Source organism: Neopsephotus bourkii, unplaced genomic scaffold (assembly GCF_033783945.1).
Source record: "Neopsephotus bourkii isolate Nb327-2 ecotype Australia unplaced genomic scaffold, CSIRO-AGI_Nbou_v1 NB_1076, whole genome shotgun sequence".
NCBI classification, from domain to species: Eukaryota; Metazoa; Chordata; class Aves; order Psittaciformes; family Psittacidae; genus Neopsephotus; species Neopsephotus bourkii.
Window position 1 is genome coordinate 277,840 of NW_026901564.1, and position 26,888 is coordinate 304,727.

Genomic DNA, 26,888 nt, shown 5'->3' on the forward strand with positions numbered 1-26,888 from the left:
TGCATCCAGTGAAGAATGGTGATTCTCATTAGGCCACCTTTTGGTGTGAATGCATTTATAGAAACATTTTTCACTGCCTTTTACAGGAGTAGACAAATTACATTCTAGCTAGGCTTTGTTCTGCATAACCTCACGGCATCTTTGTAGTCCGCCTGAATCGCCTGCCCCTTCTTCCAAATGTCAACACCTCTTTTTTCTTTTTTCTTTTTTTTTTTCCTGATTTCCACCCAAAGCTGCCTATTTAGCCAGGTCAGTCATTCTTCCCTACCAGCTCATCTTTCGGCATATATATTTGAATTGTATTTGACTGCTAAAAATCATCAGAAGACTCTGTTAGTGTACTCAGGCACTGGCTTACTGGGTGAATCAACAGGCATCAAGTCTGTTCTTTGAGCACTTCCCATTGGGGAGGGGATCCTGTATCCTATGGAAGGGAAAATACAGCATAGTATCTTCTGACTCATTTTACTGGTAACAGGAATACACAGGAACACATGGGTGGGGAACAGAAAACTAAAGAAAAGTATTTGAAGCAATGTGTATACCAGTTGCCTTCCATGCACAGTGAGCTCTTTTGTCAACAGCTCAGCGTTGGCATCAGCATATGCTGACATCATTCCAGGTTTCCTCCTTCTTTCTTCACTTAAATCTGAGTTAAGCTGAATGTATATTTTGATAGCACATACAAAATTCAAGCAAAACCAGTGTACCTACTGAGTAAACCACTATGCAATCCTTGACCCGAGGAGCTGATAATTGCCATTCAAGAGGCTTTATTTTGAGGAGTATAACAATTACTGTTTTTTCCTTAAAGCGGTAATGCTGAGCTTAGTTACAAGAGAATCCAACTTCTGTTTAAAATAAGAAAGTCTTGACTTTCCCAAAAGAAATAAAAAACCTTTAAACATTCCACTTCTGTATCACAGTATCACAGTATGTTAGAGATTGGAAGGGACCTCAAAAGATCATCTAGTCCAATCCCCCTGCCAGAGCAGGAACACCTAGATAAGGTTACACAGGAATGCTTCCAGGCGGGTTTTGAATGTCTCCAGAGAAGGAGACTCCACAACCTCTCTGGGCAGCCTGTTCCAGTGTTCTGTCACCCTCACTGAGAAGAAGTTTCTTCTCAAGTTTAAGTAGAACCTCTTGTGTTCCAGTTTGTACCCATTTCCCCTTGTCCTATCATTGTTTGCCACTGAGAAGAGCCTGGCTCCATCCTCGTGACACTCCCCCTTTATATATTTATATTATAATGGCTCAAGCTACAGACAGTAAACTAAAAGCTGCTGCTTATTACTGGGAAGGTAGCATGAACCTGGGTGGGGACTGTCAACACCTTCGCTTTAACTCCTGAGTACAGACACTCTGTTAACCACTCTCTAGTTTTCAACAGATGTGATTTTTTTCCCGTGGCCTGGTATGTGGTAGTGTTTTGGGAACTAAAGAGAGTGGGTAAAAAAAGGGGGAAATAACATAATAACATAGTTAAAATGCCATAAACTGTCAAGCTCAAACAAAAGGCAAGCATTCTTTTACATGTCCACAACCAAGCAGTATACAAAAGATTGGTCCTGTGTGGGGATGCCATGTTTGCCATTATGTTACCAAGCCAGTGATACAATATGGGAATTTACTGCTCTTGGAGATGAACCTGAAAAATTTGTGAAGTTTTGCTGCATGTTAGCTGTTCACTTCATTGTAGGCACCGGGGATGTGAAAAGCAATACAGAGATTGCTCCTTCATGGTTTTATTTCACACGTCTTAGGATTCTGTGGTATTAGGTTGTATCCTGCCAGGTTACTGTTAATAAACAGGACGCAAGCAGCCAGTGTGCCAATGAACACACCTAAATAAGCAAAGTGGCATAGTTTAATTAGGGGAAAATGTAAATGTTTAATCACTACAGTATCTTTTAACTTGGAGGTAGGAGCTCTGTTTTAAGGAGATACGTGAGCTGCAACCCACTTTACACTTTGATCTTAGATCTTTATAATCCTTAAGGTAATGGGTAAGCTACAGCACTGCTCCTCTGACTTCTCTTTCTCTGTAGATTTTCTTTTGGAGAGAAGGAATTTTGAGAGCAAGGACAAACTTTGTTTTGCCACATCCAGTGGCAAATCAGAAACAGGATTTTCTGGGTTTGACACTGGTGTCTCCCAGGCAAGGCGCAGGCTGCACCCTTCCCCTTAGCAGTTTCTCCTGAGCCCTTGTGCACCAAGATTCGTAGCTCTGTGCCTGCTCCAAAGCACAGGTGTTTTCTTGCTGTTTTTTTTTTTTTTGTGGCAGCCAAGGCATTTACTCTTGTGTCATGCTCTAACAGAGCAAAGACAGTAGGACATGCTCTCCCCCATCTCCAATCATCCAAATCTCCTGACCTCCCTTCCTGACAAGAGGATACAGAAAACTCCCAGTAAGGCCAAAGATGGTTTTCAGGACAGCCCATGCCTTCTGTTCAAGTGGTTACCAGACCTCATGTCCAAACTTACTGGGGCTGCCTCCTGCTGTGCTGCCCAGCATGGGAGGCTGACAGGAACAAGGTTACACATTTTGCAGGGTGTCAGGTGCCAGACACCACAAGTTTTAGCTCTTTGGAGCAGCTCTTCACCCTGAACCACTCAACTACTCTTTGTAAATCCTTCAAATCTTCATACAGTACTTCACTGTAGTCTCCTGTGACCTATACTCAGTATTTAATTACATATTATAAATGTGATTTATCTCTATAAGTAGAGGTAATTTAATCATTTTTCAATTATTTTCATGTGTAGTTCATGATGTACATACTATTAAAAAAAAAAAAAAAAAGAAAATCTTTCACCAGGAAAGGTAATAGAGGAATGACTCCATCCCAGACAAACCAGACCAACCAGCTTTTCTGCCAAAGCGTAAACAAACCTAAACATAGTGGGAAGAATAAAATCCAGCATTTTCTTCTTTTCATTTTTCAAATCTCCAGTAGTGCAGTAAAATAGGTAGAAAAGCACTGTGCTTCATTTTCACAGAAAATGCACAGCAATAAGGCTAGCACTGAAGCTGTCATCATCAGGTGATATGTTGAATTAAATATGGGAAGTTAACCTTAGCAACTCTGAAAATATAGCTTCCCAGAGCAAACATTTGTGGAACATTTTGACTTTTTTAATTCTCACCCCCACACTCCTTGTTAATTTGACATCAAACTCAGCAATGATAGCTAATACCTGAGCTCCTCTAACAACCACGCAGAATTTTTATGCTCTTGAAATGCAAGTACTGCTGCTCTTGCACTTCAGCCTTCTACACTGTTTTGCAAAAAAGACACTCCTTAATTGCTAGAAGACTTAACAAAGGCAAGACTACCTTGTTTAAATGTAAAATCATTAACTGTAGTGCTGAAGGATTTACTTAGACTTAGCAAAGGAAGCTGGTGGGTGTGAGTTCATAACCAAGCTTGAGGGAGCTCCCTCGAGCTGCGAGCATTCTGGCAGATTTTGTCCCGCTGGAGCAATGCTCAGTTGGGATGCTGGGAGCAGGGGAGACAAAAGGGTAAACAGCTCCCTACAGCAGAGAGAGTGTCCTAGGAGGAGCTATGCCTGCAGAAACCCAGACTCAGAGCAGCAGACACCAGGACAGAACCTCGACAGGAGCAGGGACTTGAAGCCTCCATAACAGACCCTGGCTGCTGCTAAGTACACCACTGCCTGGGAAGTCTGGCTCTTACTGAGCACTGTTAATGCCTGTGGCTTGGGGTAAAACATGTTGGTAGCAGTCCCCTAGTGAACAAAGGCTTGAAAATTGCCTGGGACTGGTGCAATCCAACATAACTGGACTAAGCACAACTGTCAGAAGAAAATATTTTACCCCTTCTGAAGGACTAACTGCTTGCTCCTCACAAGAGGGGCTGATTAACAATCCAAATCCTGTTTCCACCATGTGAATTTGCTAAAGACACTGAATGGTTTAAAGCAGAGAGAGGGGGAAATGAAAGGTTTCCTGATTCTGTGCATTGCAGCAATAAACCCACATTTGCGGTGGGCTCCTATACTGCCATGCTGTGCCCAGGAGCAAGGACAATGTGGCAGCTGGAGAATGCACTGAAGTTCCTACATGGCCCTGCAGCAAGGCAGAGGGAAGCACCTTTTTCTGCCCTTCCCATCATCTAACAATCTTTCCCTTTCACATTTTTAATGATGAAAGTGGCTGCTGTGCATGAGCAGCAAATAATTGGCAAATCCTAACAGTTTTGTTCTCATCTAAATGTGCATTGACTAAGCATTTTCATACTCAGCACCTAGATCATACAACACTGTTATATATCTAGATTTTAAATGTTTGACAAGTTTCAATTAAGTAGAAGAAAAAAGATTTTTCTAAATGCGAATAATTATGGCTATGTTGTTCACTAAACTTAAACAGAAATTAATCCAACTGCAAATTGAACAACTCAATCACAAATGATTATTTTACAAAAATAGGACTCCCTCCTCAAAATGTAATGATGGAATAATAAAATTGGTTTTGGTCATAATGCTAGCTTCTTTTGATACTGTGGTAGTTCTCAATTTTGGGCCAAATAACAGCATCAAATCTGATAAGGTGTTTGTGGTTTTCCCCTGATTTTACAGATAGCTGGGAAGGTAGACTGAAACACTGGGAGAGGACAAGGCTGGATCCTGGATTCTCCCACACTGAAAACACCGTGAGAACAGACAGGATGGCTGTGTGGAAAGCATGTGACTCAGCACAGCTGTGTGGATTTCCTCCTCACATCCTTTCTTAGCATGGGGGAGTTTCCAAATAATTTTCTGGAGTCCTGGCTAACTGGCATACTTTTTCTACTAGATTAATTTTTTGTGGACTCCAGGCTTGCTCTAGATAGACCACAGTCCTGCTGATGAAAATAATTACACAAATTGTTCCAATCTCTATGCTTTTTAACAATCCTTAAGCATGACAAAAACAATCTCCCTCCATCTCAATGACAATGATAGCAGGAATACCCCAAAAAGCAGTCTGCAAAACAGCTTGAATTAAAGTAAAAGAGCATGTGGTAGACCTAGACAGAGGGGTGACACTGAAACTATGGAAAGACCATATATGCTCAATGCCAGACACATCCTTTCCATGCTAGTGAGTGAGGAAATGCCCAGTTTCTAGCACAGCTATGTTTTCTCCTTCAGCTTTTCCAATTCCCTGTCTCCAAGCTGCAACTAACAGTATTTGTCCTCAAACCAGTAGTGAGGTGTCTCAGAAGGTAGCATGGAGAGACCCTATCCTTCCTCAGATAAATTATTATGGAGTTCTGCAAAGGCAGGTTAAAACATGCCAGCACCTCTCTCAAACTGTGATCTTTACTGCAGCGTGATGTGAGGGATTCAGCTGTGCTTACCCAGCTGAGCCCACAAGTCCTGCAGAGGCGACACAGTTGTTTTCCCTGGACAGCACAGAGCTGCTCCAGGAGTGCTCTCCATCAGCAAGCTGTGTCTCTGTCAGGCGAGCACGAGGAAACACAGGAAAGTGCTGGAGGGCATCAGAGTTGAACCTAAATGACATCCATAATGACACACGGACATGTTAGCAACTGACAAACTGGCTAACTCAAGTTTAACTTACATCTAGAAAAGCTTAAGAACTAGGGCAAATGACTGCACTATTCAAAGGAAAGCACACTGCCCTGGACACCAGCCACAGCAGTGACCGTTAAGTACATGCACAGGAAAGAAAAAGAGGACAAACATAAATGGTGTTTTCTCAGTGAGGTATTGCCCTCTCTCCTTATACTACATGCTGCTTAGGGAAATTCCCAAGTCAGCTAGAGGTTGTTTCTTTAGTAATCATCAATGCACCAGTCATTCAAGTGTTGCCCAGTCTTCCTGAGAACTTATGTAAAGCTCCTGTATCCCCAGCATCCTTTGGCAAGGAGCTCCACAGGTCTCCTACCTACTTGGTGCTCTTTGTGCAAAGTTTTTATGTTTGAACCTGCTTCCAATATTCAAGTGGATGGTCCCGGCCCCTAGTTGTGTAGTGAAGGACATGAACAGACAGGCTGAAGTGTTCTCAGCTGCTTAGTCAGTTCTCCTACAGAAGTTATTCAATACTTTCTATCATGTATCAGAACCTAAATTGTTCATGTCACTGGATAACCATATTGTCTGTTACTCCCAGCTGTAGAAGTTAACTTAAATCCCATTCAATCCAGCTTTTAAGAGACATTCATGTGTTCGTGGCTTAACTTCATTTTAAGTTACCGTCACAAAACAGGCAAGATATTAGTCTCTGCCAAATCAGGCAAAGCCAAAACAGTAATTCCCTCTACTTGTCATGCTGCTTTCTCAACTATAATGACATGTACTATTTAAATGTCATAAGCCAGGACTGCTGCCACATGAACTGCCCAACCCACCCAGTGTCCTTGGACTTTTGTGCATGTCTCTGAAACTCTCCCTCTCCCTCTCCCTCCATCCACACAGGCACGACATCAACTGGACTGGAACTGATCCTGTTAAAATTCTAGCTCTTTTGGGATCAGTATTCCATGACCCTTGTGTGGTTTTAATAACCTATGAGCCAGCACACAGGGGTGGAGTGGAATGGTGCAGGTCCACACACATAGTGAGTTAAAAAAAAAAAAAGCTATGGCCTTGTACTTCTCTTCTTCCCCCTACTCCTACCAAACAGCTGTTGCAATGTTTCACTATTATGATCACTAGAAAAGTTATAACTTTTCATATCTTATTTAGATCACTCATAAATTAAGAACATAAAGGTATAATACGGATGAGACTACAGAACATGTCATAGAAACCAAAAAATCAGCTAAACATTCAGGTTAAATGCTTAAAATGGAATTCAGGGTCAGAAGTTAATAAATGAATGATGCTGTTAAAATTTCCACAATTAGTTGGAAATGTGGTCAAAATGCCATATTTCATACATGCAACTTACAAAGCAATTCAGACTAGCAGCCTACCATAGACTTCCAAAGAGTTTTAGAGAAGAAAGGGCAGATGGATTGATACTGCACAAACTTTAGATTAAGTTCACCTTCCATTTAGGAAAATGACAACTGTGATTCAAAAAAATGTATTTTCTTATCTATTAAAGCAGTTACAACTTTTATTGTTTATTTACAATTTTCAATTTTCAAGGAAGAGTAAGGCAGGTCCTAAAAACAGAAATGTGATTAAGCAATCACAAAGACAAATACTTTATAGAGCAAGAGGTTGTTCAGATCTAGAAGTTTTGTTTTCAAGGCCCCCTTTACTTTACAATGCTGGAATTGTTCATACAATTTTTGCAGTAGTCAGCACTGTCATGAATGAATGTCACATATCTATCTATTCAATTGAACTAAAAGCTGAGCCTAGAAGTCTTCTGTGAATATCTCCAAAGTTATTTCCATTTTGTTTTTTTCAAATACCAGCTTGAATCTAAAAAGACACTGGTTAGACAGATACCAGCATTAGCAAGAGTTTAATCGCATAACCAGGACCTCATTGTTGCCATTAAATAACTTCTTGGACACTGATTCTTGGCATCCATTCACAAGGGAGAATGGCATTACTGCTTGGGCAAATCCTAGGTTCCCTGGGAGCCATCGACAATTCTCAGACAGAATTCATTCATCCCTGCAGCTGTCCCAGGCCTTATCTACACAAAGACGTTTACATAATGTCAGTAAACTGGAGGTAATTGAAACCGGCACATTCTGAAACTAAGGGAGAATGCACTGGCTAAATCACAGCCCAAATTCTATATTGCCTGTTCAGCAGTTCTGCATATGTGACAGCACTACCTGTCTTTTATCAACTATGGTTTGGTTAGAGCAAGCCTGCAGCTTCAACTTTTCATGAGAATATTCTGAGGAAGATTGTTCTTCCTTTAACACAACTCTTTTTCCACCCACCCTTGCATCTCCACATATATTTCTCTTCTATAGATTATCAATGGATTTACTTAAACACTGCACTGTATCTTATAATTCTGGTAATACCTCAACAGATGAAGGGATCTTGAGGGAGAAAGAAAACAAAGTATTTCCAGGTCCCCATTCATCAATTGTTGCTTTGTTCCTTGATTTGTGGATTCCATTTCCATAGGCATCTTCTAGAGGTGAGCTAGATGATGAAAAAGAAAATCCTCTTCTGAGAGTGTTCTGGGTGTAAGAAGTAGTTAACTGTGCAGTAGAACAACACTAGAAAAATAAGCATGCTTCTACTAAACTAGGAAACATGGAAATGCTGGTGAAAGCAAACGCATGAGGTAGGCAATCCCATTCTGCAGGCTGGCAGGAGCAGGAGAAATAATGCAAATGAACAAGGACAGAAAGGAGGGAAGCTAACAGTCAGGCTAGTAACTGCATAAGCATATCTGTAGGTTATTTCTACTGTGGGTTACCCTCACTACAGATTGCTAATAATCTGAGATATATGCCCACAAGGCAGAAAAGGAATCATAATAAAACCAGCGAACTGCGTCATACTCCAGATTTTGTATGGTGTTCTCCCAACCTGGAGTAGCTCACCACAAGCAAAAGAGCAAATCCTTAGAGATTGTTTTGCTGAGATTCACAAAAAACAGTTCTCCCTGATGTTCACCAAACTTGTGGTTTGTGACTGGCATTTTTGAACATTTGTCTAGCTCTTCAAAATGGGTACAAATCCCGTGGGGCTTCCCCAGGCTCTACTGCCACTCTGAAACCTAGCTGCTTTCAGGTTTTTCTCCCCCAGTGCCTCACCTGGATGCTTCCCCCTCTGGGCTTCTAGTCCTCTTTGGCTGGAAAACTGCTATCTTCTGGGTAATGGGGAAGCAAAAATGCAGAGGGGCTTGAATAAGCTCCTCTCCCCAGAGGCAAAACCATGATGGATCTCAGCAGGAGACTGCTGTTGCCTGAGCCATGATTGCTTAGTGATGTGCATGACCTAGGGATCTGAACTCTTCCTAGCTAGAAGCAGATAAGACAGGGCATAGATAGCATTTCAGTAGCACTTGTTTTTGAACGGAACTACACCAGTACGAAAACACTAAGGCTGAGTCACAACATAACAATACAATGTCCAGTCTTACTGTATTCAGATCCCAGACAAGACTAAGATGCTGAGGTCTGTGTAATAAAGGACTGAGGGTTTTGTTCTGCTAGGAACATTGTTGTTGAGTCAACAGATGGACTGGAAAAGTTACTCAGAGCATCACCTACTTCTGCCAGGATGAACTATACATACCTACATAATTTATGTTTGTATAAACCACTTTAAAACTTCTGTGATGAAGCTCCTACTGAATCCCTAGAAAGTAAGAAGTCAATAAAACTACTGCCAATTGTAACAACCTTTTCCCTATTATCTAATTTTGCTAACATTTCAGCCTACAATGTACATGGAAAATATGCTGCAGCCTCAGACATACTTTAAGTATGTCATCACGTCTCTCCACAATCTTCTTTAGACCAAACAAAAGTAATTGCTCCAAACATTCTCTGGATTGTTCCAACTGTTCACATCTTCTCTGAACTTTGTCCAGCTTTCTTTAAGGAAGATACTGACTGAATTAAAAACACCCTCCAACAAATAACTTACTGATGCTAAATGAAGGACTTCCTCACATACATTACAGACAACAACCCTCTTTGATGCAAGACAATAGTGTTGACTCCCATTGCATTTATGATTCACTGTAATGATTCTTATTACCTTAAGTGGAATTTTAATTTATACACTCCACCTTATGTTTCTTCCAGTGCAAATGCAGAAACATTAGACAAGAACTGTAATACACCCATACTGAAAATAACTTTCAAATCCCCTCAGAACAGTTTCACAAACCAGTAAGTACAAACAGTAGCTTAACTGAAATGGGAGGGGAAAAAGAAGTCTGTTCTCAGTTTGGTCAATGTATCCCAATATTAATCTAATTAATCTCTAGAAGAAAAACCTGCTTACCTCTTCACTGCCTAACATTTCACTAAACCTATCAGACTTTAAAACCTCTTCCTGGCATCAAAATGGTTTTGTTGAAAATTTAAGTTAAATTACTCCTTAAAACTGGTGTGGTTTAATTATATTACTGAAAGGAATACCAAGAGTAAACATTATCTGAGAAAAATTCCAGAGAAGGGCCACGAGGATGATCAGGGGACTGGAGCACCTCCCGTATGAAGACAGGCAGAGAAAGTTGGGGCCGTTCAGCCTGGAGAAGGCTGTGTGGAGACCTCATAGCAGCCTTCTGGTATCTGAAGGGGGCCTATAGGGATGCTGGGGAGGGACTCTTCGTTAGGGACTGTAATGACAGGACAAGGGGTAACAGATTAAAACTTAAACAGGGGAAGTTTAGGTTGGATATAAGGAGGTAATTCTTTCCTGTTAGGGTGGTGAGGCACTGGAATGGGCTGCCCAGGGAGGTTGTGACTGCTCCATCCCTGGCGGTGTTCAAGGCCAGGTTGGACAAAGCCTTGGGTGAGATGGTTTAGTGTGAGGTGTTCCTGCCCATGGCAGGGGGGCTGGAACTAGATGATCTTAGGGTTCTTTCCAACCCTAACTATTCTATGATTCTATAATTCTATGAAATGTTACGGGCTTTTAAGATGTTTCAGAACACTTTCAACATTTTCAGTTACCACTTGTAATGGTTACCTAATAAAGATCTGTTCCTAAAAGTTATTTGGTGTTTCAACAGTCCCATACAGTTACCTCTGTAATAAATCATCAATGAACTTCCTATGTGAGACACAGTTCTGAAAGAGAAAGATGTGGAAAATCCTTACCCAGTTCATCACAACCAATACTGTGATTAATTTTCCACCACAACCTTCCCCACTATATTTCTACTGAAAATAGATATGTGTATCTAAGCATAACAGCTCTTTAATAACCCTGTTTTCATTTTTGCTGACCTTATATTAAGCCCCATGTTTTGATGCAAGATTATTATCTGCTTGCAGACAGTTTGCTCTGAAGACTACTTTGCTATTACAAAGGGCACACCCACTCTAACAAACATGCCAATACATAACAATGTTTCATTTTGATGAGCCATTACATATTTTTATCCTACTTTAATAATGATCAATTGTTCCATTTCCTCAGCAGAGGAAACAGAACGGTGCTAACATACATCAGATAGATACAAACTCAGCCTAAGCTAGTGGTTTCACTGATGATTTGCAAGCAATTTGCATATCCCTTTCTCTACATTTCTATCTACGCAGAGAGAGTACTTCCTCATTTTACACCAGCAGCAGGATAAGAAGTCAGTACTAGCTAAATGGTAGTATCTTGAGTATTTCTATACATGTAAACAGAGGTGCAAGTACAAGATTATCTGTATATTTATGAGCACACTCCATGCAGTGCACCACAGAAAAACTGGACGTGATGTCACAACTAAACCCCTTTCAAAATACATATACATTAAGCACACTTAATTAAGATTGCAAAATAAGATCAAATTATAGCATTTCTTAATTTTCAATTGCTTGATTCTGGCACTCTAACATGCTTTTATTCATGTAGCTGTAGGCATACTTGAAGACAGATGTACCATGGGTTAAGCAATTGTCAACAAAAGTGCAGAAGCTCTGCTCTATATTCTGCTTGGTCCAAGCTGTTTTGTTAAATTTGCATGTCTTCTATTGCTGCAAGGTCATGACAAACAGAAGTCACAGCTGTACTTCCATGTCACTGTGAAGTCAGGTTTGGGCCATGTGTTTCTACCCCACAGGCAGTGCACATACCTAACATTTTGTTCTAGACCTTTTGCCACTTCTCTCTGTCATACCTCCAGCCCAAGCTCTGGATCACCTTGCTTTTGAGAAAAGTGAAAATATAGGAAGAGTTAAAGGCTAAACATCAGGAGCAAACACAAGGCACTGCTAACAGAAGGTCAGAAAAATAAGGGTGACACCCAAAAACCATTAAGGGACCACCTTAAACGACCCATACTACCTATCCCTTCCCCAGCACAGTGACTCCAAAGTGCCATGACTGAATATGCCACCCATATTGGCACCCCAAGTATTAACATAATAGTACATCAGCACAACCTGCTTATAAAGCACATATTTACCATGGCCAGAATTTCCAAAACCTGCAATAATCTTGGGGTAGATGAGGTAAGAGAGGGAATGGAACTGACTTCCTAAATACAGTGGGAAATAAAATGGACCTCTACTACCAGAGAAACAGAAAAATATACAGCTGCTGCCCATAATCTCTCATTTCCTAGGATGCTTGCTGGACACACATAGAACAGCAAGAACATTAGTGGTAAGCATTACTTAGTACCTAATGAGCCTGCCAGCAAGGCCAGCAAGGACTGAGGAGGTGACACAGAGATCTTTTCAAAGGCGCAGGGAAACAAGCTGAAGAGACTGCTTAAGATGGCACAGGGGCTTTTATGAATGTAAAATACAAGGAGGAAGGATAGAGGCCCTTATTGTGCTGAAATGAGGTGTCAAGAAGGATTATTGTACCCAGAGACCTGGTGCTGCACTGCAAAAGCAGGGCCTTGCTGTAACTTGGTACCCAGGTACTCTCATTGTTTCTATGATGTCAGGTGGCTCCTGTGGGGACAGGCTAAATCACTCGATGTAATGGAGAACTAAGGTTTAATAAGCATTTATAGTCATGTATTTATTCTTTCTTGGCAGCTGTACTTACTGCAATTATTTTCCAATGATAAGCGTCAACAAGAACCTATTTTTTGTGTTTATTTACAAATCGTTACATTTTCTTTCCAAACTGTTTGATAAATGGCACACTGGAACTGTAAACAGCTTTGACATATCACTTGCCTTCAATAAAGACAACTGAAAAGTATTAAGTCATGAGATTGCTCTGTACAGAGGTCCTAGTGGCAAGAGCATTTCTACCTTCTATTTTTTAACTTGTGAGGCAGAACTCACTTGTAGCCTACAAATGAGGAATCTTCCTAACAGATATTATCCCTGCTGAAAACGTTACCTAGGAAAACCAACTTCTCAGTAAAAGTAAATAGAACAAAAACAGAACAAAAGCCTTGTTAGCTAGGTATAGATGGAGTACCAGGAATAATGGCTTACAAGTGCCAAAGACCATTAGTTATTTAGATCATTACAGAGTCATAAAGTGGTTTGAGTTGGAAATGACCTTTCAAGATCATCCATTTCCAACTCCATTCTATGGGCAGGGACATCTTCCACTAGGTTAGATTGCTCAAAGTCCCGTCCAACCTGACCTTGAATACTTCCAGGCATGGGCACCCACAGCTTCTCTGGGCATCCTGCCCTAGTGACTCACCACCCCCTAAGTAAAGAATTTCTTCCTTTTATCTTATCTAAATCTACCCTCTTTTAAAATCAAATGTTACACCTTGTCCTGTCACTAAAAGCCCTGATAAAAAGTCTCTGCCCATCTTTCTCACATGTCCCCTTCAAGCACTGAAAGTCCACAACAAGGTCTCTCTTGTAACACAGGTTTATGAGTTCTTTGGTATTGAAGTTGCATGACACTCCCTTATAAGGTCCATGTTTAAACGCTTGGGAATCTAATTAATTGCTTATAAGATACTGAAGGGAGATAATCTTCACATCAACTACATGTTTCTGACATCCCTATGAAACCCAGGCAAACTACAAACCTCTGGTAACATGGTTTCCTTACACTCAAAGAGGCTAAGTCCAGAGCTGCATTTCCAGAAGATGCAGCTGCAGTCACACTTGTTTCTACACACAGCCACTTTCTACACACAGCCACAGGACTTCTCCAGTTGCAGCTCTGATCTGTCATGGGACAACTAGAGCAGATTTTGTTTAGTAACAGCAATGATTCCGTTTTCTGTGAGTTCTCAGTCCCCTTCACTGTTGCTGGATTCAAGCAAAAGACAGAAGGAGCTTTCTGCTTTGAATGCAAAGTGGACAAAAAGACAGACTGGATGGAATAAACCCAGAGAAAAAAACCCCAAACAACGAAAACTGCAACTGAGCACTGGCGGAACAGCAGAGCTACAGAGGAACTGAATGAGAGAAAGGCTGACCACACCTTAATATAGAGATCTAAGAGGAAAAACACTGTAGAGACCAGTAGCCAGCACATGTGTACATGCCTGTTTGAAAGGGAGATTAGATAAAAAGCTAGATGAGAAGACTACAACTCGCTGGACAAGGCCATTAGGAGCAGGAGATTAAGCAGCCATGAAGCGGTTTGTAATGTTAAAGTAAACATAAGAGCACTGCAAGTGAGGCGGAAAGAAATAGAGAGGGGGCCTGGAGGGACAGGCTATGGGACACTACTTTCCCAGTGCTTAGCTGAGACTAACATGGGAAAGCTAAGGTCTCAGCTGGGTGGATGACAAATGGGAACCATGCTTTAAGTATGGAGTAACTTATAAAAACAGCTCCAAAAAGAGTTCTCTTATGTTGACTCAGACACCCTAAATTCCAAGTGGATCTCTCCGTATTCCAGTTCTCATCTGTAAAATGGGAACAATGCAGACCTCAGCTCACAGCCCTATTTAAGAACCGTAACAGAAAGCCCACAAAAAAGAACAATTTTCCCTTCAGAACAACATAGTATATTCATAATATATTCATTCAAAAATGGGGTAGAGGGGAAGAAGAAGCAACAATTTTATCACCAGCTGAACACCAGCTGCAGACTGAGGCAGAGGAAGCATTACCGATGTAAATGAACTGGCCTAGAAGTGTGAACCACGGCTGGATATATAGTTTTAATTTTAGAATTTGATCAGTTGTGTGCTTGATTTTTACAAACATAACATTTCTGAAATTCATGTTTGTGGAAAACACGGCATTGTATTGTGCTTCATCTTGTTCCTGAAATCCTTACTTACAAAACAAAGTTGGTGTACTCGAAGTTTAAGTAAGGCTGACACATGAAAACACCCCTTTCTTATGCTGGGTCACACCACCATGGTACCACAAACGCATCTGGGTTAAGCAGCTGTCAGACATTTTCCTGCGTGTCTGCGTATGACAGTATAACGGAGGACGAAACCTGGCACAAAGCAGCGTGTTGTCAGCAGAAGTAACACTGTCCCACCAAACGCCCCTCCACCCCTCTCCCTCTCCCTCTCCAGCTCGCCCCTAGCCCTTGTGTCCCAGAAAGCGCCCGCTCCTCTCCAGCAGAAGCTCGGCCGGGACCAGTACCACCTCCGAATACCCCTTGGGTAACAGAGCACCTGCCGCGGTCAAGAGCCACCCGGGCGCACCAGCCAAGGGGAAAGGGATGGAAGTAGGCAAGAAGGGGCGGGAGCCGCGGCACCTACTCAGCTACGGAGCAGGGCGTAGGCCGTGAGGCGAACTCCGACACCAGCCGCCCCCTCACGAGGAAGGGGCAAAAGCTTTCCCCCGCCATTTTGTGGCGAGCAGCGGTCCTGCGGGCACTACTAATCCCGCCATTTTAGGGGCAGCCCCACGGTCTTTGGGGATGTGGCTTGGTTCGGGCCCGCCTGTCGTCAGGCTGGAACCTGCGAGACCGCGCCCTCCGCCCCCTCCTAACTTAGGTATCAGGTGAAACTGGTCCGGCGTGCTGGAGAGGCTGCAGTGGCCGGAGCGCGGCAGGGGGATGGCTGGCCGCTGCGGGTTGTGCCTGGTTGGTCTGCTGCTCGGTGCGCTGGCAGCCGCCACTCCCTCAGGTAAGAGGAGAACGAGTGCGAGCTGCCGCTGACGGGTGCTAAAGCTCGTTGGCTGGCTGGGGTCAGCTGGGGATGGTCCAGCTCTGACAGGGCTCCGTGGGTGCTGGGGTGCTTGCTCGGTGCCCCTCGGCTGCTGGTCGGGCTCCGGCGGTGGCGGTGCAGGCGGGAGCGGGGCGCGGGGCACGGCTGGGCTCTAGGTGGGCGAGGCGCGGGGCTGAGTCGCCCCGGAGGGCATAGTTTCTGAAGCGTGGGGAGCCCGGAGCGAACTGGGCCAGGTTCTCCCGGAGCCGAAGAGGTCTGGAAAAAGAGGGGCCGGTGGCTGTGGGGTGCTGGACCGGTGGGGAGGGCGTCCCAGCCTCCTCCCTGGGCGGGGGAAGCAGGTCGGCGGGCAAAAGCAGCCGGGCTTGGCTTCCCGCCGCCCGCGGACTTGGGCGCACGGAGCGGGTCGGAAGGTATGCTGGAGCGCAGGTGACCTGGCACGGGTGGCCTGGCTTCACCCGCATTGGTGCTGTATCCCACCTGGTTCTCGGCTAACAACCTGCCTGAAAGCTGTCTCTAAACATAAAAAAAAAAACCTTGGAGACCGTGTTCTCTCTTTTTTTCTTTTTTTTTTTTCCAACTCTGGAAAGTTAGGCTTTCTAACAAATCTTAACTCTTATATATGTTAGTTTATATTGCTGAACGTAACTGAACATAGATGCTGTTTAGGAAGGAAAATAAGGAGCATATTTCAGTACCGTAAAGTTCACGTTTCACTACCTTATAGAGTAAACCTCACTGCTGAACTTACGGACTCCTTTGCACGGTGTCCTTCTGTATTTTTTCATCCTGTGCTTACTTACGTAATAAAAGTATAGCGTAAAGGTTGTGTAAATATTGAAACCAAGCTTTATGGCAGGTCCTGTTTTCTCAACGAATAGATCCTAGGTAACTGCAAACTTAGTTGTTCAGACCTGAGTTTCTGAAATTGAACTGCCTCTTCATAGCCTGGCTGTGTGACCTGTGCGGGCAGGCGAGAGAGGTACTGCACCTGAGGGTTTTAATTTGGCGATTTATCTTCTGGAGCAGGGAGGCAAAATGAGCTAGCAGAATGATCCCATCCAAACCAAGGGAGATACAGTATAAGCCCGAGGCTTGTTGTGGCTGTTTTCAAACAGGCTAGTGCCATTACGGGGTTGTGGTGTATCCGGGCTGCAGATCCAAGAATCACTGTAATCTTAGCCTTTATCCTGTGTGGATATTGCTACTATGACCTAAGCTTGTTAATTTGGATGCTCTGTGCTGCTCTCACTTTTGTGTCTGCAGGGTAAGCATAATCTTTCGGTTTGGTATGCAGTGGGTTATAACTTCTGGACAAATGGCAAAGGTGTTGAAACAGTCTGTTGTGGGAGGAGAGTACTTTTTTCCTTGCGATGCCAAGGAAGCATTTCCCGTGGGCAGATTAGCAAGTCAACTGCATTCTTTGTTTGTGAGTCAGGCAGAGTGAAACTCGGCTTGGAAGAGGCTCAATTGTTATGGAAAACTGCAAGTGCAGGAAAAGTAAGAAAAGGGTGTAGAAAATGCACATACCTTAAAGTATTGGTTGCTTGGTGAGGGAGTGTTAAATGCAAACAGGACACTGAACTGTCTCCGTATATGGGTCCTGATCGGGCTTACGAAAGTTGCCCAGTATGTGCACTCAGAACTTTTGAGGCTCAAACTACTTAAAGTTACTATAAAAGCAAGACATCTCTGAAATCATCCATTTAGCTTGACTATGGATCAAAATGGAATAAACCAGACCTTTATTCTGGCACTCTTGCAATACTAAGAACTGTCTGTGGTTCACAGATCCATCAATCTATTTTTATTACAGCTCTTAGGTATACACTAATACTTCAGGGCTTTTTGGTGAGCAGAATAACAAAGGGACCATCCTTTGACACTGTTCATGGCTTGTACAAAACCTGCTTACTCAAGAAGACTCTCCTTTATGCTCCAGTTGGATTTTTTTTGTGGCTAAAATTATCCACAAGTATTGATAAAGTTAAAAACCATTCTCCCACAGACTGGCAATTTCCATACAGTTTAGCTTGGTGGATGCCTGTCGTTATGAAACATAGAAGTTCACGGACAGTATCTACTTTTGCAGTTTAACCTTTTAGTGTGGGAGGACTGTGTTGGGTCTGGAGTGATTCAGAACTGGGCCAGCTGAAGTCTGTCAGAAAGAGCAGTCAGGAATGGCTGGTTTGCCCATACAGTTTGTAAGATCCTGTGATGTCCAAAGAGGCAGAGCAGAATTGGAGTAATGGCTGTCAGAAGTTGGTTGTGTGGAGCAGCCACAGCTATCAGCTCTACCACCTAACACTTTTGAGTAGAAGCTGCAGAGATTGTCTGACCATCTTGCCCATGAATTGGAAGGATATCACAGATAATGGGCCCTATTGCATCATCATGCACAAAGTTTGCTCAATTTTAAGTTCAAATGTGGTGTAACACATCTTTCTATCCCTAGAGATGATTTGTGTGCAGCTTTTGGCATTACATTCTGAGTTTCAGTTCTGCTTGTCTGAGGGCAGCATAGTCTTCTTTTACTGCATTCTTGATTTTCAGGAGTTTCCTGATTTTTCAGCTTATGTAAACTAAGGAAGCTTCTACTGCAGTCATACAGCAATACCCAGCAATTGGGTAATCTGGAACTACCATGTGAATAGATAATGGTGCCCTGAAACCAATGTCTATTGTAACTGTTTGGATGCTAGGAGTACCTCACAGCTATTTTAACAGAGTATTTTTAATGTCATTAGTGATTTGGAAGAGCATTTTGGCTGCTAATAGAATCCTTGAATAGGCATATAGTTGTCTTTTGGGTGGTAAAGGGAGGAAAAATTTTCATGTGTTTGAAAACCATTCTTAATTTTTTGTTGATGAGACCCTCTTTAATTCCTCAGAGTCAATCATGATGTCTAGTTTATTTTTCGTAAAGGATAAAAAGTCTGTACTTGGATAACAGCAACTTTTTTTTTTTTTTTCATATTTTAGAGAGTAGTAGAACCAACAGTTCAAAAGGAAGAAGTTTTGCTGGCTGGCAAGTTCCAAATACAAATAATGGCTCTTCAGAGATATATGAAGTGGATGAATTTGCAGCAAAAGCCCTCACAGGAAAGCTGACTACAGTTTTTCTTCCCATTGTCTATATCGTTGTCTTTATCATTGGTTTGCCAAGTAATGCCATGGCCCTCTGGGTCTTTTTTTTCCGGACAACGAAGAAACATCCTGCTGTGATTTATATGGTTAACTTGGCATTGGCAGACCTTCTGTTTGTTGTCTGGTTCCCACTGAAAATTGCTTATCATGTAAATGGCAATAATTGGCTCTTTGGTGAAAGTCTTTGTAAAGTACTTGTTGGATTTTTCTATGGAAATATGTACTGCTCCATCCTCTTTATGACATGTCTCAGTGTGCAACGGTATTGGGTTGTAGTGAACCCCATAGTGCAGTCAAGAAAGAAATCTGAAATTGCATTGGGCATCTCCCTTGCTGTCTGGATACTGATTTTGTTGGGCACCATCCCATTGTATCTTGTTAATCAGACAAGATATATTTCAAATCTTAACATTACTACCTGCCATGATGTGTTGCCTGAAAATGTTTTGGCTCATGATATGTTCAGTTATTTCCTCTCCCTTGCAATTGGACTTTTCTTAATCCCAGCTGTCCTCACTGCTGTTGCTTACGTACTAATGATTAAGACTCTGAATGCTTCCATCTCAGATGTAAGCACTGGGAAGAAAAGAAAACGAGCGATCAAACTCATCATTGCTGTCCTGTCAATGTATCTCATCTGTTTTACACCTAGCAACGTGCTGCTTGTTGTGCACTATTTGCTCCTCAAAACGTACAACCAGAGCTATCTGTATGTGTCATACATAACTGCGCTGTGTCTTTCTACTTTGAACAGTTGTATTGATCCATTCATCTATTACTATATTTCAAAAGACTTCAGAGACAACCTTAAAAATGCTCTTCTCTGCCGAAGTGTGAGAACTACACGGAGGATGCAGGTGTCTCTCTCATCAGGAAGATACCCTAAGAAATCAAATTCTTACTCTTCAAACTCAAATGGGACCACTAAATCAACCTACTGAGTTTAATCCTTGAAAAGTGAACTTTTATTACTACTGCTGAAAGGATGCAAGTGACAAGAGAGTTATTTTCTACAAGAGTCTAAAGAAACATCTCTGCTGTTAATTGCATTGAAGCCTGGATTTGCGAACTGACAGTTGCTTACCCTGTGTAGAAACAGTAAGGAGATAAAGTCCTATGAGACTGGGAAAAAAAAATCATAATGACATTTCAGAAGCTTTGCAAAAATGCTGCTGACCTGAAAGTGAGTTGTGGTTGAAGACATTTTTTGTTCAATATCAAAGTTGTTAAGCAGCAAAATGTCACTGGAATGTTACATAGTGTTGTCAGTATATTTAATTAACAGATAAATCTGTTTTGTTTGGCTTTAACTGTAATGTATTAAACAGCTGAACGGATTGTATATGTAGGACTTTGCTCTGTATACCTGCTTAATTTGAAACTGAGGAGAGAAGCAAAAAATCCATTTCACCATCTTGGTGTAGACTGCTTATTATCTTTAGTGTAATATAATTTTATATTATTTTCCAAGTTATGTTGCTGTAAATAGTAACATGGCAGAAGTCTGTAAGATTATCCTATCAAGTTGACAAGCTGAACTTGTTATCAGATGGCACTGAGATAAAATTTTAGTTGAGATTATCCACTGTTACTTAATGCTTGCTGGTATATGATCTTAAATGAGGCTTTTTAACAACATTTTGATGACTAGCTATTTGATTTTTACACAATGCGCCTTGTATTTTTTAAGATACATAAATATTTTTTTTAATGTATGTAGATAGAACACATTTGAGTTGGGTGCTTTCTTTCCTACTTTTACATGTTTTTCGAAATGCTGAGTACAACTTGCCCGGCTTCAGGTCACAAATATATTATAACAGCAAATCAGAAGTCTGACAACTATAGGTGTAGTATCTGAATGGGTTAGGTAAAAAATACTTAATAACATATTTCATTAGGGTGAAACTGTTCCCTATTCCCTGTTTTATAGGCAGATAACTAAAATCAAATGGTTCAGAACTGTGGGGAAACATTAACAAGATAGATAGCAAATTTAACTACAGTGAATATGTACACTGAAATACCTGAAGTCCTCTTCCCTCACCCACTACTTTTGACCACTCAGCAATACAGAATCACATTTACTTTTAATCTGAGAAGCTGATGGGTTTATGTTTGGTGGCAGGATTTAATTTTTTTTTGTTGTGTTTTTGTTTTGGTTTTTTGCTTTTTCTTTCGGGGGTTTTTTGGGTTTGTTTTTGTTGTTTGGTTTGTTGTTTTTTTTCAAATTTGCAGTCAAATGTTTCATCAAGTTGTACATTGAACTTGCATCCAAGTGATGTATCTGAGGCATAGGCTGAGTCCCTGTTAGCATAACAGAAAAGCCCTCAATCCAAAAAGTACTCTGAGACAACTGACATCTAGATAGAAAATATTCACCACTTCTTATATGGAGTGTAAGGAAGGGGATAGATGAACTGTAGCAGGAATTAGAGAATCTTGTACAGCTTGAAGTTCATTATTTATATAATAAATTATTATTTGTGCTAATCTGTTCCATCCTTTGTCTTGTTTTTTGGTTTCCACATTCTTCCCGTACAACAGGACTTTTTTACTTCAGACATAATTAAGAGGCTTGTTTAATGTGTTTGATCTCCCATCTCAAGGATTAAGCTCTAGCTAACCTTTTACCAGCTACAGTCTTGTATACTAAGTCTTAGTAGGTCCTCATCATGAAAGTGGGATGTTCTGCGGTGGTATTTTAGAGGTCCAAACTAAAATAGCAACTTACACAAACAGATACTTAATTGAGGAGCAGAGTTTACAGTTCCTTAGGTAATGTGGAACACAAATGTTTCTCTGGCATAAACAGTTTGCTCTTCCCATTTCCTGACAAAAAATAAAAGGAAATAATTGTTTGGTGCTGAACTGAATCTGTAATGCAGCATCCTCACTCTTGCAGGGGGATTGGACTAGATGAACTTCTGAGGTCCCTTCCAACCCTTGGGATTCTGTGATCCTCACTGGAAAATTGTATGCAAGAGGTCATAGTTCACTGGAAGGATTTGGCAAGAAGGGGGTAGCACCATCTTCACAAACTGCTGTCAACTCTTCCATCAGCCTGTGTGATAAATACAATATGAAAATGTCCTTTATCTTACCAGGTAGACTCTTGTGCTTCCTGCCATACACGCAGAAGGGAACACCATGAAGCAAGAGCATCCAGTTCACGTGATTACAGCACTACGTGTGTTCTGTGAGGAGTCCAAGGGTTACAGGTTGTGTGTTGTAAAGGTGACGAATTGTCTCTGTGTGTCTATATAATACCACAAAGATATTGCTCATGATTCATGCATGACAAATTACTGAAAAGTAGTATGCTTGATATAGCCAGTCTTTTGAGGGAGAAGATTTAATTACTGTTCCTATTTAATCAGAAGTACACCACTTCTGACTAAGTAAATCAGAAGTACACCAATTCTGAGATACAAGTACATACAGCTTGTATCCATACTCTTACTTTTTGTTCTTCCTTTCCTGTCATTGGTGGGATTGGAGTTGGGGACCCTCAGTTACACCATTCCACTGGAGGTGATCCTCTTTACCACTTCACTCTTCTAGCCTTCATCTCTGATTGACAAAGCAGGTTGCAAGGAAGAAGCTTTCATCTCTTACATGCAGCAACAGCAGAAGTCTGTCAATGATGTGTAAGAGTTAAATATTACTGCAGGGCTGTTGAAAGCTTTCTTGAGAAAAAGTTATAATTAATAGAACGATTTATTTTAAAAGGAGCTTGCACTATGTGACAAACTTTGGAGAATACTGTTCAAGGAGTCCACATTCATCTAAGTGAAGCTTACTTCCTCAAACCCTGCTCATTGGGAGCTTAAAATACCTTTTTATAATAGAGACTACTGATGTCCTTTTTGCCTTGCCTTTGCTGTTTTAGTGGTACAATCTGGGTTAGTGTCTTTACGGGGAACAGGGAGGTGCATCTTCCTCTGCCATCTAACTGGTGTGTGGTTAGGAGAGGAAGAAGAGAACTGGTACTCAAAAGTTTAATCAAGCATCCAATTGCTTGCATGATCCTTATTTTCTAGACAAACAATGCTGCAAATGTGTCTTTGCTGCAACCTGAGTGCAATGAAAACTAACCTACAGACAAAGATGAGGAATCTTTATAAAGAATTGCTTTGCTTTGTTCTGTCATTTGTTCTTGAAATAAGGATAAATTGTGGGAAATTTCCCCATTTGTAGCTGCATTGTAAATGCTCATCCTGAATTTAGTATAGATTAGTTTGCTTCGATTAACAGAGTAGGTAGACCAGGCTAGTAATTCAACCAATTTGAATCAATTCCTTGAATTGACAATTATGTGCCTTTGCATCCAGGTAGTGATGGGGCAAGAACATGTAGCCCAGGAGGATGATGCTGGCTGCTTAACCTTTTTTGGGACTGTGCCATCAGGCAGGATTGATTGGTATAAAGATTGTCAGCTTCAGCTAACAACAAATATATTCCTGAACAGTGTCAACTTTGCAATTCAAACAGCAAGAGATACAAAAAACTCTCCCCAACTATGGCTCACTTAATGTTTGGGTGCTACAAAAATAATTAGTGCCACATTCAGGAAAGCACTTGAGAATTGGGAATCAGTGTAATATATGTGCACAATGGCATGGTTTCGCAAACAGCTCCAGCACGTGCTGCAGCTAAGAGATGTAGACTAGTCTTTCCCCTAACCTGACTGCTCAATGACACCATTTCCTCATACTGTCACAGGCATGTGCAACCTTGGGCTGCATTGGATCAGTCCTGAGTTAAACCAGGAGGAGGGAGGAAAGTTTACTTTTGAGTTGAAACTCTGTTTGACTGGTTTGCTGCATGAACTCTTGACCCAGCACAAGGGAGAGGGCCAGACTACATCTTTCACCACCAACACCAGCTTGCAATATGCAACTACAAGGCACATTGAAGCATAGGAACTGGAAAGCTTCTGACTAATCTCATAAGCAGCAGAGAGCAAGTCTCCACCCATGATTGTAGGAATGGCTCTGCTGGCCCAGACCGAGGTGTACATCCACCTTGGCCAGGTTAATCTGCCTCTCACCTGTGCCTTTGGAGTTCATCAAGACAGCAAGCTGTCAAGGGACCTGTCAAAAAACAGTAGGACTGCTGCACCAGATGCACAGAGGATGTGGCCATGGAAGTTTGATGCTTTGCACAGTGTGAGTGCTGCGCTATGTGACTGCTGAAATATGCTCTGAAAGTCAGAAAAAAAGGAGAAAAATGAAGGCTGGAGGCTCATTGGCATCTCTGAGGAAAGTTGATGCTGAGAAGCGCATGTGTAACAGCAACAAGTAGAAGTTACAGGCAGGTACCCAGGGAGGAGTAGAGTCAGTGCAGGCATATATCATATCCCCCACAGTACTGTTTCAAACATCCAGCTATTTTCAGCATGAGAACTTCCTTAAGTCTGAGTTGTCTGATTAAATCAGTAATACTTGTCTGACTGTGAAAATCAACCTCATTTTATTTGGTTTGAACATGATCCACTATCCTCATTTGGTGGCCCCTGGTTCTTAAAGGAGAAAAGCATGTGAACAAGTCCCTGTCTTGTCCAGCCGCTTTCCCAGTAGCCCGTAACATTGTTTAGGTTTTTTTTTCTCCCTGCTCCCAAGCATTGAGTTGATGTTTTCATGCCTGTAACTGCATCTATCTCCCAAGTGGTTACAGTTTTGCAAGCCTGTTTTGCAAGCTTGCCCTAGTTCTGTATGTCAAGCTAGGATGTGTTTCCCTCATGCAACTTGCTTTGAGTTATTTATGCTCAATTCATCCACCAGTTGATTGCTCATTCAGTCTTACAAGGTTCTTCTGCAATTTCTTGCAGGCTGCTTAAGTCCTTACTTTCTTGCCAAATTCTGTTTCATCAACAAAGTTTGTTCCTTACTACTCAACCCTTTTCAGATCGTTTATCACTATACAGAATGGTACAGGTCTGGCATTGTGAAAATGACCATTTTTATGCTACCCTCTGTTTCTTTTTTTGTAATCTAAAGTTACTCTTCCATGAGAGGACCTTCCCGCTTACTCCATGGCTGTGTAATTTTCTTTAAAAGCCTTTGATCAGGAATTTTGACAAAAGCCTTTTGGAAATCTAGGTAGACTGGATCCACTAGGTCACCCTTATCTCCATTTGCATCTGGCCTCTCCCAAAAACTCCACAAGGCTGTTAATCCCAGACTTCACAAAAGGTGTGGTGGTGTTTCCCATAAAGGTCTAGAAGTACCTTAGTGATGTCCCTTCTTACTCGTCAGTAATTGCTCAGTACAAATATTGGGCTCACAGGAGAGTACTTCTCTGGACAACTCAGAACCTTCTTTTAATTATTGATTACATCATTTGCTTCCCATATTCAAGTACAATTTTGGCAAGAGGTAACATACCATCTGGGCTCACCAAGTTCATCATCTAATTTGTCTAACTGTGGTGTGATGACTGAAGACATGTAGCACGTGTCTTGACATGTAGCTGTCATGGGAAGCAAGCAGCATAATTCCTACCTATCATAACAGCCCTTTGGGACTCAAAGTTTCATTACAGATGTGTTAGATCCATCATGGGCACTTTGAACATGGTTAATGTACAACACCAATGTTAAATTCATCATGATCATGGTAGTCATGATTATTTTGATTCAAAAAAAGACAGGAAAGTGTGTCTTGCCTACAATTTTTCTTAGGAGCAATGATCATCTGTAGGCTTGCTGCTGAATATTCTTCAGGCACTCTTTGCTGGCAGGACCAGTACAACAGGCTGACTACATAGTCAGCTCTCTGTCATCTAGGCCAAAGGAGATGGAGATGCTTCAGATAATGGAAAAAATGACTACTGATTGTGAAGGATGCATTGAATGCTGTGCAGAGACATGGTGACAACTCCCGTGGATCCATCAGGGCTGACTGCTACAGTGCTACCTTGTATGATTTGGGATTTACAGTCATTGACATGCGTCTGCAACTAGCTTCCTTGGTGGCCCAGTCAGCATTTTTGTGGTGCAGGGAAGGGGGAAAAGCATTATCTGTCTGTATATGGAGGTAGGTAGATTCATAGCTGCACTGGAGTTCATAAACCATGTGGGGTTGCTCATGTGGTGCAAACACCAGAGCAGAGCCAGCTGTAGCGAACCAAGGTCTACCTAGAATTATCTCTGACTAAATTGTCAGAGCCAAGCCTTGGTGTCTACCCTTCAGTATAGAGGCTGCATTCCCAAATGCAAAGATAATTAAAATGTGTCCACTCCCATCTCTCTGGATACCATACTTCCCTGTCACATACTCTGCCAGCTGTTGAATGCTGTATGCTTCCTCTGTCAACTTAGTGCTTACCTGGGTGTTGTGCTTTTGCTACAGTACAGAGCGCGCACGGGACGGAACTGGTGCAATCTCAGATCACCAGAGTCTTGTCAGTAAGAGCCCCAATGTATCTGTAACCCAGAGACTGCAACTTTGCAGGTAAAACTTGCGCCATCTGGTCTCCTTAGGATTATTACACTGGTTGTAAAGCACAGTCCTGTTGCTAAAGTTAGGTCCGTGTCTGGAGTGCTTTACCAATGCAGTCTGCTGGTAGCACAATCATCATGTGGACTAAACCTTGTCCTTTGTTTGCTTCAAAGGTGTTAATAATAAGCAGTAATAAGAATTAACGAGCACTTGTGTAATGAAGCAAGACAACAAAGTGGGGAGGAGAAGAAAAGCCTGCATTTCATTAGTCTACATTTAGGAGTTAAGAGAAATACCCCAATAATAATTCTCAGCTCTGTCAGCTGGTCACTTCCAGGTATTGCAACCCCATGGCATGTCAGTTAACACAGACAGTTCTGTGGAAACAGTGGACAAGAGGATGATGCCTGTATTTTATGGCAGTTCTAAAAATCAATGTATAGTACTCAAGGTTGGCAGGATTTTAATGGCCAGATCTTGCATGCATCAAGTGACAGGTGCTCTGACTGATAATGAGCATGAGCTGGTACAGGAATGGATGCCTCTGTTGCAGTTAAAAGCAACATTTGGTTTGGTGACTGTACTTTGGTTTCATGCCTCACCTTCAAGAAGCAAGCTGCTGGGAATTGAGTGTTCAGAATATTTCAGAT

At 41.8% G+C, this 26,888-nt stretch overlaps 1 protein-coding gene across 1 annotated transcript; it reads left to right on the plus strand.

The window, feature by feature from the left end:
• Positions 1–15,447: 15,447 nt before the first annotated feature.
• On the plus strand, positions 15,448–20,137 carry F2RL1 (F2R like trypsin receptor 1). The gene is made up of 2 exons (XM_061362049.1): positions 15,448–15,607; positions 18,629–20,137. The coding sequence occupies exons 1-2, from the start codon at positions 15,538–15,540 to the stop codon at positions 19,732–19,734; spliced, it is 1,176 nt and encodes a 391-aa protein (XP_061218033.1). The 5' UTR covers positions 15,448–15,537; the 3' UTR covers positions 19,735–20,137.
• The last annotated feature ends 6,751 nt before the right edge of the window (positions 20,138–26,888 follow it).